We start from the raw sequence: 12,882 nt of genomic DNA, 5'->3' as shown, positions 1-12,882 counted from the left end.
CAGGGTAGGCAACCGAACAACCAGTTGGTGAGTTATGTCCCGCCACATCAAAGGGGCAACCAATAGCACCCAGGGAACCAACAGCACAACCAACCGCAATACCAGCAAGAGCACTCTGGGCAGTCTTACTACCCGCAGCCAAACCACGGTGGGGGGCCACCGAATCATAGATATAATCGGCACCCCAACGAAGGTCAAGGAGAAATCATAGTTCCGCACCATCCAAATGATTAGATGCGTGAAATTCAGGAGGCTCAGAAGGAGTAAAGGGCAGCGTTGGATATGCTTACACAGCAACTGTCTCAAGTACCGATGTCGCTGGGAGAACTGAGAGGCAACGAAGGAAAAATTCCTGCCACGGTGCAGTAGCCTGGACGTGAGAACATTAGTGAAGTCTCCCTGAGGTCAGGGATGTTATACCAGAGTCCCAGCCCACCTGCGGTGTCCCAAGCGTCTATGTCTGGACCAAGCCATCAAGAAGAAGGAGAGTCTAGTGGAGCGGATCAAGCGAAAGGGAGAGAAAAAGGCAAAACGAAAGTGGGAGGTGGATCCTCTGGAGAAAATCAAGAAGCAGAAGCTGAGAAGGTCAAGCCATACCCATACCGCAGAATGGTGACCAGGAAGAGAGACGCCACGATCAACGTGGCGAGTATGTTCAAAGATGTGGAAGTCAAGGTGCTGCTTTTGACGGCGTTAAAGATGCCCCCGATCAGTAAATTCATCAAGGACTACATGGCGGGAAAAGTCAAAGAGGAAGGGAGATTAATTATAGAGGAGAAGGTCTCTGCCGTGATCCATCGGAACGACCTTCCCTCAAAGAAGACTGATCCGGGAATGTTCACGCTCCCGATTTCAATCGGAGATATTCAAGTGGAGCACGCCATGAGCGATTTGGGGGCGTCTATCAATGTTCTGCCATACTCGTTGATACTGATATAATGATATAATGATACTGATATAATGATACAGTTGGCTGACAGATCGTGTATTCACCCAGAGGGAATTCTAGAAGACGTGATCGTGAAGGTGAATAACTTTCTGTACCTAGCCGATTTTTTAATCATCAAGATGACAGAGCCAGCAGCAAGGGAGTCGAGTGGAGTCCTACTGGGAAGGCCGTTCCTGTCCACAGCCAGCACAATAATTGACGTCCGTAATGGGACGATCAGCTTGGATTTCAATGGAGAGCAGTTCAAGTTCAACATTAATGAAGCTATGAAGAGACCCGCAAATAGTGAGAACGTGTACTCAGTAGATATGACTGAGCCACTAGTGCAGGGGTATTTGGAGGAAGAATTCCTACAGAGGCAGTTCACTGACTCCGCTGCAGATGAAGAAGTCGCACAGTGGTATGAAACCATGAGAGTCGGTGAAATGGATGATCAAGCCATCGCGAAAGCGATGATGGATTTCTGCGAGCGCCCGCGACCAGCTGGGTCCTAGAAAAGCTGTCTGATCAAGGTAAGTCAATGAGAATGGAAGCAGAAGAAAACCCCCTGCCTACTGAAGAGCTGAAGCCCGCAAAGGAATTAAAGCCCCTTCCAGCACATTTGAAGTACGCCTACCTGGGGGAGGAAGAAACGAAGCCTGTCATTATCAACAGTCAGTTGACCCAGGGGCAGGAAGACAGATTGCTTGAAGTGTTGAAAAAAAATCAGAAGGTTATCGGTTGGAAGCTGACAGACCTGGTGGGCATTAGCCTAAACTTATGCATGCATCATATCCGGACAGTAACTGGGTCAGCCCCAACATGAGGGAAGAGGTGCTTAAGGAAATCAGAAGGAGCCAAACCACACCGCGACCAACAACGTAAGCTCAACCCCAACATGAGGGAAGAGGTGCTTAAGGAGATTGTCAAGTTGGTCTCGATAGGAATTATCTACTCTATTTCGGACAGTAACTGGGTCAGCCCAGTGCACATGGTGCCGAAGAAAGGGGGAATCCAAGTAGTAAAGAATGAGAAGAATGAATTAATTCCGACAAGGCCAGTTAATGGGTGGAGAATGTGCATTGACTACAGAAAGCTGAATGCAGCCACGAAGAAGGATCACTTCTCTCTGCCCTTCATTGACCAGATGCTTGAGAAGTTAGCTGGGAAGCAGTATTTCAGTTTCCTCGACGGATACAATGGTTACTTCCAGATCGCAGTGAACACAGATGACCAGGAGAAGACTACCTTTACATGTCCCTTCGGCACTTACGCCTATCGAAGAATGCCTTTTGGCCTCTGCAATGCCTCGGGCATTTTCCAAAGATGCATGATGAGCATCTTCTCTGATCTGTTGGAGGAATGCATAGAGATCTTTGTGGACGACTTTACTGTCTATGAAGACACATTCGATCAAGGGCTGCATAGTCTAAACAGAGTGTTGGAAAGATGTGGTAGAAGGACTTGGTTCTGAATTTTGAAAAATGTCATTTTATGGTTACCGAAGGAATTGTCCTAGGCAATGTAGTGTCGAGCAGGGGAATAGAGGTCGACCAAGCGAAGGTAGCAGTCATTGCAAAACTCTCGTATCCCACCAACCAGAAGAAGATCAGGGCCCTTTTAGGACATGCTGGCTTCTACAGACGATTTATCAAAGACTTTGCGAAGACCCTGACAAGGTTGCTCCAGAATGATGTGGAGTTTGAATTTTCTGAAGCCTTCAAGGCCGCATTCCAACTACTGAAAGAAAGACTGATAAGCTCTCTGATCATACATGCCCCCGACTGGAGTCACCCTTTTAAGGTGATGTGCGATGCCAGTGATTATGCAGTAGGGGCAGTATTAGGTCAAAAGATTGAAGGAAATAGTTACGTTATCTTCTATGCTTCCAAAACTCTAAATCAAGCACAGAAGAATTACGACACGACCGAAAAGGAGATGCTATCAGTGGTCTACGCCTTTGAGAAGTTCAGGCCCTACCTGCTGGGCTCAAAAGTGGTTGTCTATACTGACCACGCGGCCATCAAGTTCCTATTGACGAAGAAGGAATCAAAGCATCGTCTGATCAGATGGGTCCTCCTACTGCAAGAGTTCGACTGGGAGGCGGTCGACAAGAAGGGAAGCGAGAACAAAGTGACTGATCATTTGAGCCGAATTCTGCAAGAAGATAATGGGGAGGCCATCTCTGACGCTTTCCCCGAGGAGCATCTATATCTGATCAAGTCAACACCTGAGCTTCCATGGATCAAGGGTTGATCAAGCCGACCAAGGAACAAAAGGACAACACAAGCAACAGGAGCCATGGTTTGCTGACATGGCCAATTATTTGGTAACGGGCAAGTTGCCCGGAAGTGGTGAGATTACAAGATCGCAGAAGCTGAAACTCAAGAGCGACTCCCGATACTTCTATTGGGATGATCCTTACCTATGGAAGATGGGAGCGGAACAAGTCATCCGGCGCTGTATACCAGATTGGGAGCAAGAGGACGTGTTGGTCCATTGCCACACACTAGCCTGTGGTGGTCACTTCGGGCCAAAGAAAACAGCGAGGAAAGTACATGACAGCGGGTTCTACTGGCCCTCCATCCATACAGACGCTTATGAGTTCTGCAAGAGGTGCCTAAGATGCCAGCTTACTGGAGGAATCTCTGCAAGAGATGAGATGCTGCAGACCCACATAATAGTATGCAAAATATTCGATGTGTGGGGGATGGATTTCATGGGACCCTTTCCATCTTCTGAAGGCAATCTCTACATTCTAGTGGCAGTGGACTACGTGTCCAAGTGGATAGAAGTGAAGGCAACGAGGACGTGTGAGTCCAGGGAAGTGGCAAAATTCTTAAAGTCAAACATCTTTACCCGATATGGGGTGCCACGGGCCATTATCTCTGATCAAGGGACTCATTTCGTCAACAGGACCCTCGAGGCCTTAATGAGAAAATATGGCATCCACCACCGTCTATCCACACCTTATTACCCACTGTCTAATGGCCGAGCTGAAGTATCGAACAGAGAGATCAAGGCGATCTTAGAAAAGACGGTCAACCCCACGAGGAAAGACTGGAGTCGTCATCTGGAGGACGCTCTTTGGGCTTACAGGACCGCTTTCAAAACACCTATCGGAATGTCCCCTTACCGGTGGTATTTGGGAAGATGTGTCATCTGCCTGTGGGAGTCGAGCATCAAGCTTTCTGGGTGATAAAATAAATGAATCTGAATGCCGAGTCGGGTGCTGAAGAGAGGAGAATGCAGCTGCAAGAGCTTGAAGAGCTCCGCCTTGATTCCTATGATTCTGCCATGTGGTATAAAGAGAAGACTAAGATGTGGCATGACAAGAACCTTCGCAAAAAGGAACTCAAGGTGGGCCAGAGAGTGCTTCTTTTCCAGTCAAGACTTAAATTGATGCCCGGAGAGTTGCGGTCAAGGTGGATCAGCCCCTATACCATCGTCGCCATCAGAGCAAATGGAGCAGTCGAACCCCAGGGGAGCGATCCTGACTCACCTTCCTTTACGGTAAACAGACACAAGGTAAAGCCATACAGAGATGGAATGGAGGCATCTGTGGTGGACGACATTCCACTACTCGTGCCTAATTCTGGCCAGTAAGCAGGTAAAAGGAGTGACTGAGTACTCTTGGGTAGTCTGCTTGATCACGCAACAAATTTTTTAATCTATTAAACTGATTAAGTGACGTCCTAGAGTAACTCGGTCAAGTCCTTGGTAGTTAGTGTAAATATTTTTCATGTGTTAGTTTTTAATTCTTAGGAAATTAAAAGTTGGAAAGTGAGGAAGCAACTGATCAAGTGGTATTATTTGAGTATTCATCTGGAGTTAATTGTGCACTTGATCAGTTGAAATTTGAATTTAATTGGTGGGTTACAGTGGTTAAATTGATCAGGGTAGGTTGATGCAGGACGCATGCACTCACTGAAAAGGTATCGGAAAGCGCTAACTGCTGCGTTAAAAGGTCGTACTGGAGAGGGGAAACGTATAGAGGAAGCTAAGCCAGTTGTCACACTGAAAAAGCGCGCCTGTACTCAAAGCGTCGCAGGGATATCAACCGTCGGGATCTCGGTATAAAAGGTAGCTTTCTGATCCGTATTTCACTTTTATCCAAACCGCAGTACATTCTATTTGCTCTCATTTGTTTTCTCCCAAGTTCAAAACCCTCTTCCAACTTATCATCTTCGCCACAGAAACCACCCACAGCCATCACCCAAACAAAAAAAAATGCAGATCACTCAATTTAGCACTTCATCCTCATCCTCAAGTGCCGGCGCCAACAGTGGTGACCGGAGAACCTCACCCCAAGCCCAAACAGTACCGGAAACCCCCGGCCCTTCCACGCCGACCACCGCAGTCCCTCCACCACAATCTACCGCCGCCGCTCCACTTCCTGAAGTGAACCCAGAGGCCATGAGGCGTTTAGAGAGAATTCTCCGTGGCATACCCACCGAGGCAGATCCGGCGGCGGCTTACGCCATCCTTAAGGCCCAGTTCGGAATTACCCGGTCTCCTAATCCCCCGCCGACTCCCGTACCTCAAAATTCTCCCCCCAAAACACAAACTCCCCCTCCCTCTCCTACACCTACTCCCTTTTTCCCACCGGTACAATACAGCGGAGACGACTCCGACAAAGAAGAGGGAGGGGCGCAGCCTGTCGCCACTCCGGACGAGGAAGCGGAGTCTGCACCGCCACCACCAGCAGAGGGCACATCTGCCCAAACCATCCCGTCACCACCAAGTGGCAGGGGTTCCAACTCCTCTCTCCGAGGGCCGCCACAAGTGATAGAGGTTGTGGACATAGACAACGATGATACGGAGGACTTTCTGCCTCCTCCCAGCGAAATTTTACTGAAGGCGGAATAGAACTTCATTCCTAATGTAGAGGATGAGCTGGAGAGGGAGGAGCAACCACTGCGCCACCGGACGCGCCGAATGAATATGGATCGGCTGCTAGAGGAAATAGAGGCCAGGAAGTCCAGTCGGCCGAGGGTGGAGGAGGAGCCGGAGCAGAGGCCCAGCGTAGTGCGGCGGCTGGTGGATGAGGAAGAGCCAGTGAACCAAGGGGCTGGTGAGGCCTTTGACGAGAGTGAGGCTGACGAGGATAGCCGCCGGATAGCAGAGAGAAAGAAAAATAGGAAGAAGAGTGTTCTTCCTCCTCCTAAGAAGATGCGCCCTGCCAGCCAGGGTATTGTGATCGCTGACGCCGACCAACCTGCCTCCCCTCAAGAAGGTGATGAGGGCAGTGATACCGAGGGCCGGGATCTCCGATGACCTGAACGTCCCGCATGCAACAAGGAAGGCCTGCAACACCCCCCACCGCGGACTACTCCAAACCGACCGTGGCATTGACCACGGACCTCCTCCAGCAGATGCTGGAATTCGACATCCCTAAGTGGCAGGAAGAGGTCCACCAGAGGGAGACTGCCCAGAAGCGGCTGAAGGCCGGAAAGAAACTCCACCAACCAGCCCTGGAGACGATCCGAGTTGAGGAGAAATTTTCCGAGTACATTACCGGCATTGGTTTTGACTGGTTGTTGGAGATTGATGAGACTTCCGTGCCGGAGGCCCTGGCCAAGGAATTTTTCATGACCTTCCGGTTTACTGGAAGCACAGACTTGGAGGCCAGGAGTGTCTCCTTCAGTGTGTTTGGCCGCGGGAAGAAGATGAGCTTGAACGAGTTCTCCGTGAGGATGGGACTCTACAGAGACGCCCAGGTCTCCAGCTGGGAGTGGTTCGGGCGTGACATCGGCCTTTCTCAAAGGAAGCCAGACTTCGATCAGTAGGCCGTCTGGCAGGCCTTATGCAATGGACGTGCCCCCACTTTCAAAGCCTCTGAATCCAGAGGACATCACATTGCTGATCCAGCCCTCCACCTAGCCCATGTCTACCTCGGCTGCAACATCCTTGGTCAAGCCAACACAATGGCGATCATAACCTTGGTCGAGCTCTACTTTATGTGGAGCATGAGGAAGCAGAGGAAGGTGCACCTTGGCTTTTGGCTGGCTTCCTAGATAAATGAAATTGCCACCCGTCCTGCCCGCCACCTGAACGTCTTCCACCTTCTTGGAGCCTACCTAAGGCGCAATTGGACCCTGGTGTTCCAAGAGAATGTAGAGCGCCCCAGCCACTGCCCTAAACCAGAATTATTTGACCTGGAATTCTTTGTAAGAATACGGGTACTTGAACGGACGCGCGGTGGGAAACTTTGCTTCTACACTACAGCTCAGAAGGAGCAGCAGAAGGGCTGGCAGGAGGAGAGGAAGAGGACAGCTGATCGCCCGGCAAGCCCTGATAGGCAATAGAGGCCAAGGCTGGATTTGGTGCCCACTGCGGGGACTGAGCAAGAGGAGGTTGCACAAGGAGACAATGGATGGAAGCCCCGCATGGGGAAAATGTTGCAGCAGCTGGTGGAGAATTCCCAAGCTCAACTGGTCCTGCTAACCAGGTTGCTGGAGGCAACCCACAATCAGCAACCACCACCTCCCTCTACAAGCTCCTCTCCAGTCCGGCGCACCTCTTCCAGGCATCCTTCGGCATCCCCCGGTCAACCCTCACGGAAACACTAGTATACACCTCCCTGAACTCAGCTCATTTCAAATTGATACAATTTATGTTTTTATTTTGGTCTGTATAATTCGTATACTTTGTTCCACTTTCACACTTAGACCAGTGTTTGGGTCTAAGTGTGAGAAGATTATGCATGTTTTTCTATGTTTGTTTTGCTTGCCTATGTGTTTTGGGTTTTTGTTTTTCTGTTTTGATTGACATGCTTTGATTGTTGGCACCATCTCCCACTTAGCCCAGTGTCTGGTCTAAGTGTGAGAAGTTTTTCTTGGTTTGTCTGTGTCGTTGCCTAACCCTTTTTCCACTGCATCAAGTCCCTCGAGGACGAGTTCATATGCAGTGGGAGGGGGATGGTTAGCCTCAATTGAATCATTCATGTCGATTTATAAAAATGCAAAATATCAGTTAGTATTAATTAGGGCAGTATGCATGAAATTGAATAAATGAAAGACTTGATTGCTTTGGGAAGAGTAAGAAAAAGAACTCAGTATGTTTACATGTAGAAACTTGATTGCTAAACTTGATCAGTTTGAACGACACAAGTATGACGGAAATGCTCAATTTTAAAATCTTCTATGAAGCCTCTCGATATGTGAGTTATAAGCCAAAGTAGAACACTTTCTACTGCTTTTGCAAAAGAAAAATCATACGAGAGGCTACTTTTTAGTATTAGGACTTAACCATTTTAGCCTTTTCTTCCTTCGTTTCATAAACCCGCCTCATCAAACAAGGCACCCCCTAGTTAACCACGTTGAGCCCATATACACTCTTACCCATTCTTTTAAAACCGAAACCCACATCTTTATACTTTTTTTACAAACACGTGAGGAAAAGGGGTTAAGAGATGAATCATTTCAAAAGAAAGGGGGATAACGATAGAAAGTCGGAATAAATAGGTAGCCAGATTGATCAGGTTAGTCAATCAGGTTAATCAAGTCAAAAAGCAAGTCACAAAAGAAAAAAAATAATATATATATATGTTGAAAATATCAGAAAGAGAAAGAGGGCAGGAAAAGTTATAACCTGACCCAGTAAGTCGAAAGTTAGGAAATAAGCCAAAAATTAAAGGCTAAAGGTTGCAACTTGACCCAATGAGATATCCAGTGGCAAAATAAATAGTTCAGTGTGAGCCAGCAAGTTTGTTCAAGATCCTTGGTCTCTTGACTCATGTGTTTTTCTTTTTTCTTTTTACCGTTTATAAATTTAACTTAGAACCCCTAGAACCCTACCCTAACACATTACTCCCCTTAAGCCCCCATTACAACCAAAACAAAACCTTAAGGAACTATCTTGTGCAGTTCGATTCGAGGTATTAAATTTGTGGCAATACTGAGTGAACAGTCCTAACATCTCTGGTGAGAAATGAGTGACTGGGTGAATCCAACAGTTGGTTTAAATTGAGCAATCTTGACAAACTGACACCTTGATCAAGTGAACGCGAAAGGGAAGAAACATAAGCTGCTGGAAAATGGATTGACCTCGACCTCGGATATGATTGTTGGAAGTCTATTCGGTCTAATGCATACATGTGAATATGTGTTTTGAGTCCTGAAATTTGCCTAATCTTTTTCTTTGCTTTTTCTTTATACTTGGGGACAAGTATGTTTTAAGTGTGAGCAGTTTGATAAGGCCTATTTCATGCATCGGTTTAGGGGTAAAATGTATGCTATTTGATCAGTTTATCGCGCAAAGGCTCAATTTAAAGGACGACGTTCTAGAAGGGGACACATGTTGATACGCAAGACACAAAGACGGAGCTGAGTCATCATTCTGTTATTGAGGAGCGACGTCATTCTAGAAGGAAGGCACATATCAGTCAATGAGAGGCTCGATAACAGCATGAGAGAATATCCTCTTCCGAGATCGTTATCCACCTGGAGGTCATTTCGGCGAGATTATAAATAGAGGATGTGTCACCATAATGAAAATCTTCTTTTTAGCATCTTCCTTTTAGTTTCTTTTATTTTCCTTTTTCCGTTCTAGTTGAGTTTAGTTTCCAGTTCCGAGATAGCTTAGTTAGAGAAAGGTTCAGTTAGGGAGAGAGCGACCGAAAGGGAACTCGACAGAATACTCAATATCTGTTCGGCCTCTTCTCGAAGTGTCCGACCGAGAACCTCTTGGCCTTACTCCGGAGTTGAGCAGTATGTAATCAAAGCCTTTGCAGACGCCTTAGATGCTATCCAGATGGCCCTGGCCGAAAACAGCGGCCTCCAACCTATAGAAACTCTATCCGCTGTCAAATCCCAGCAAATCAAGGAGAACAACAACTGCTGCGGTATCGACTGCAATGACGTTGGCACAAACGACATGCGCGAGCAGAACGTTTTTGAGACTCTGATCGGGAAACAGCAGCAGATTCTACTTGCAGCACAAGTTGTGAAGATGATTTTGAAGATTGATGATGTAATCTCACCTTCGGAGTATTGATTTTTCTACATGATTTGCTTGAAATCTTAAATTTTGCTATTATCAAATGCTGCAACAATTTTAGGTTGTGGAATTGGTCGATTTTAGGACCTCGTTTTGACTTGTGTGGAACTTTGGTTTTATCTTTTTGAGATGGGCTTTATTTATTTCTCCAAAAAAAAAAAACCTCTCGGCCTTACTCGCTTTCTTAATTTTCTGAAGTTGTGAGCTTAGTTTAATTCCATCTTGTTCCGTAGTTAAAGAATTGATATTTTTGTATTCCGCATGTTCACAGCATTGTTTTGGGCTTTGGCTATAAAAATCGGAGTTGTTTTGTTTTCGTCATCCTGTTTACTGTTCCAGTTCAGTTTCACTTTTTAGTCTTTGATTTAGTGCTTAATCATGATGAATGGCATATTGTTTGTGTTTTTCGTAGCATGCTTGGGTAGTTAAGTTCTTATTTCCGCATGTCACTTACTTGATCCATTAATTGTGCCAGCATGATAAATAGCTTGATCATGTAGTTAGTTTACATTCTGCCTAGCATAAACACAGTAGCGTAAAAACTCCCAACTTAAAGCGTAGCAGCAGCCGAATCCTGTTCACTACTCACACACTCGATACACCGGTTTCTCTGTGGGATCGACCCCATTCTTGCCGCTTTACTGTTAAAGTAGTGCGAGTTTGGGAGTTATAAATTATATTAGTGGTGAGCGAGAGTGAGAACGCCTTGATCAAGTGGCAACGAAATTTGCTAACTGATCCCCCCGATCGGTGATAATCTGATATTACTTGATTCTCGCATTTCGTAATTGCAAAATGTTCTCCAACCATTCCCTATGGGATCGACCCCGTACTTGCCGCTTTACTGTTAAAGTAGGGCATGTTTGGGAGTTATAAATATTTTCGTGAAAGAGATAGCGCCTTGAGCAAGTGGCAGCGACTATTGCAAACTGATCCACCCGGTTCAGTTATCTTCCCATATAACTTGATCCACATGCGAAATCTCCTTTCGCCAAATGGCGCTGTTGTCGGGGAAGTATGGTGTTATTACATGGATGTGATTAGTGCATAGGAGTAAATATTTTTGTTTCTTTCTATTCTAAATTGTTTTTCTTTCCTTTCATGAGAAGGCGAAGGACACTGGAATCATCCTCTTATATACAGAGATACAAACGCTCATTGGCGAGTCCAGGAAGCCGGTGTTGTTACCACTCGATACAGAGCCGCGTTAGAAGCAGCAGCCGCAGAACAACTGACCAGTGAGGAAGAAGGAGAACAGACCACCTAAACCACCACTTGAGTAATCAGAAAGGATGATGGCCCTCGTCGAAAACGATTCAGGGATTGGCTCCCTACACGCTCATGACGAGAAGAAGCCCACCCACGCCATTGCTATTACTCCAGGAATGCAAACGATCGCAATCAAATCAGGGGTGCTAGCCGTATTGTCAATTTTTATGGCCTCTCGAAGGAATGTCCTTATGTTTTTCTGGAAGAATTTTGCAGATATTGTGATATTCAACCCGTGCCGGCTGGATCAACATCAGAGGATTATAAGCTCAAGGCTATACCCTTCGTCTTGAAGGGCGACGCAGGAGTCTGGCTGTCGAGGTTGCCAGAAGGATCAATCAGAACCTGGGCCGAGTTTCGCATGATATTCCTAGACCGCTTCTTCCCAGCGTCGAAGATGAGTGCTTTGAAAAGGGAGATTACAGAGACAAGGAAAGAGTATGATGAGCCTCTGGGCCAATACTGGGACACGTTTCTGGGGCTGCTCCAAGCATGCCCTAACCACAAGATGGGAGATTGGGAGGTCTATTCAACCTTCTATGGCAGACTCACGGTGGACAGCAAAAACGATCTCAACTTAGCAGCCCAAGGGGATTTCTCAAAAACCCCATTCAGTCAAGCGAAGAGTATTCTGGAGAGGCTAATCGAAGCCAAGAGATCATACGAAACTTCCCGAAGCCAGTACAGACGAGAAGCGGTGCACGCAGCGGAGGCATGAAGTGACGAGAAGCCGGAGACTCGATTTGAGCAGATGGAGAAGAAGCTGCTAGAGGCAGTGGAGAAATCCAGAGCGCCTCCACCGCCTGCTCCCAAGGAGCGCGGTGGAGAGATCCAGAAACCCCATTATTATTATTGCGAGTTCCCTCCAGAAGCGAAAACGCAAACTCAAGTGAACGCGGTCGGCCATTGGAACCCAAATGGCAACTGGATCCAGGGGAAGCAAAGGGTTGCTCCGTGGAGAAATCATCCCAACCACCTCAACCATCGAAACAGCAGATACATGAAGGGGCTGGTAGCGGAAGCGTGCGTTTCTAACGGATCACATAAAACTGATCTATTTAGCAGATTACTTAGATAAACTCTATTCGCGTAATTATCACATGTATCATACTCATAACTTGAATTTTAAACATGCTTTAGCACAAATACTCCCTATAACATGCTTGCTACGGAGTTAGCCAATTTACCTCGTTGATTCACTTAAGAATCGAAGATGGCTTGCGTCTTCTCTACGTGAAGATCTTGAGAACTCGACCTCGGATCTTCTGACTAGTTTCCCGGACTGAAAACTGATATTTGTGTGGGCAAATCTCACCAGAATACTAGGACTTGAATAAAGAAGACAGAATACTGCTCACGGAAGGATAGCAAATTTCATTTCTCTCTCTAGGATGAGGGGGGACAAAAATTGTGTATGTGCACAAGTGTATTTTCTGTCTCCTTTATTCTCCTATTTATATTAAGTCGCATATTGGGCCCAGTCAGGGATCTAAGAAAGAATTTGGATATGGCCTCACCCAATTAGCTTTTTACTAATAAAATTGAACCAACAATTTAATACAAGCTTATATTGGAATATTACAAGCAGCCACTACGGAAGTAATATTGCACTGCCTTTCAAAATCCTAAATTACAAGTATTCTGGATTTCCTTTTTATGTGTATAATTTATTTCTCGTGCTTAAG

At 46.4% G+C, this 12,882-nt stretch overlaps 1 protein-coding gene across 1 annotated transcript; it reads left to right on the top strand.

Annotated features, from left to right (window-relative positions):
• The first annotated feature begins 456 nt into the window (after positions 1-456).
• LOC121763439 lies at positions 457-1,443 on the top strand. The gene is made up of 2 exons (XM_042159485.1): positions 457-909; positions 970-1,443. Exons 1-2 carry the CDS (start codon positions 457-459, stop codon positions 1,441-1,443), a joined length of 927 nt encoding a protein of 308 aa, XP_042015419.1.
• Positions 1,444-12,882: the final 11,439 nt, after the last annotated feature.

This window comes from Salvia splendens, chromosome 1 (genome assembly GCF_004379255.2).
Source record: "Salvia splendens isolate huo1 chromosome 1, SspV2, whole genome shotgun sequence".
Lineage (NCBI taxonomy): Eukaryota > Viridiplantae > Streptophyta > Magnoliopsida > Lamiales > Lamiaceae > Salvia > Salvia splendens.
This window is presented reverse-complemented; position numbering and strand designations above follow the sequence as displayed.

Coding starts and splice junctions, on each gene's coding strand:
- LOC121763439 (XM_042159485.1), top strand. CDS start 457: ATGTCTGGACCAAGCCATCAAGAAGAAGGAGAGTCTAGTGGAGCGGAT. Junction 910..969: donor ATTTGGGGGCGTCTATCAAT/GTTCTGCCATAC, acceptor ATAATGATACAG/TTGGCTGACAGATCGTGTAT.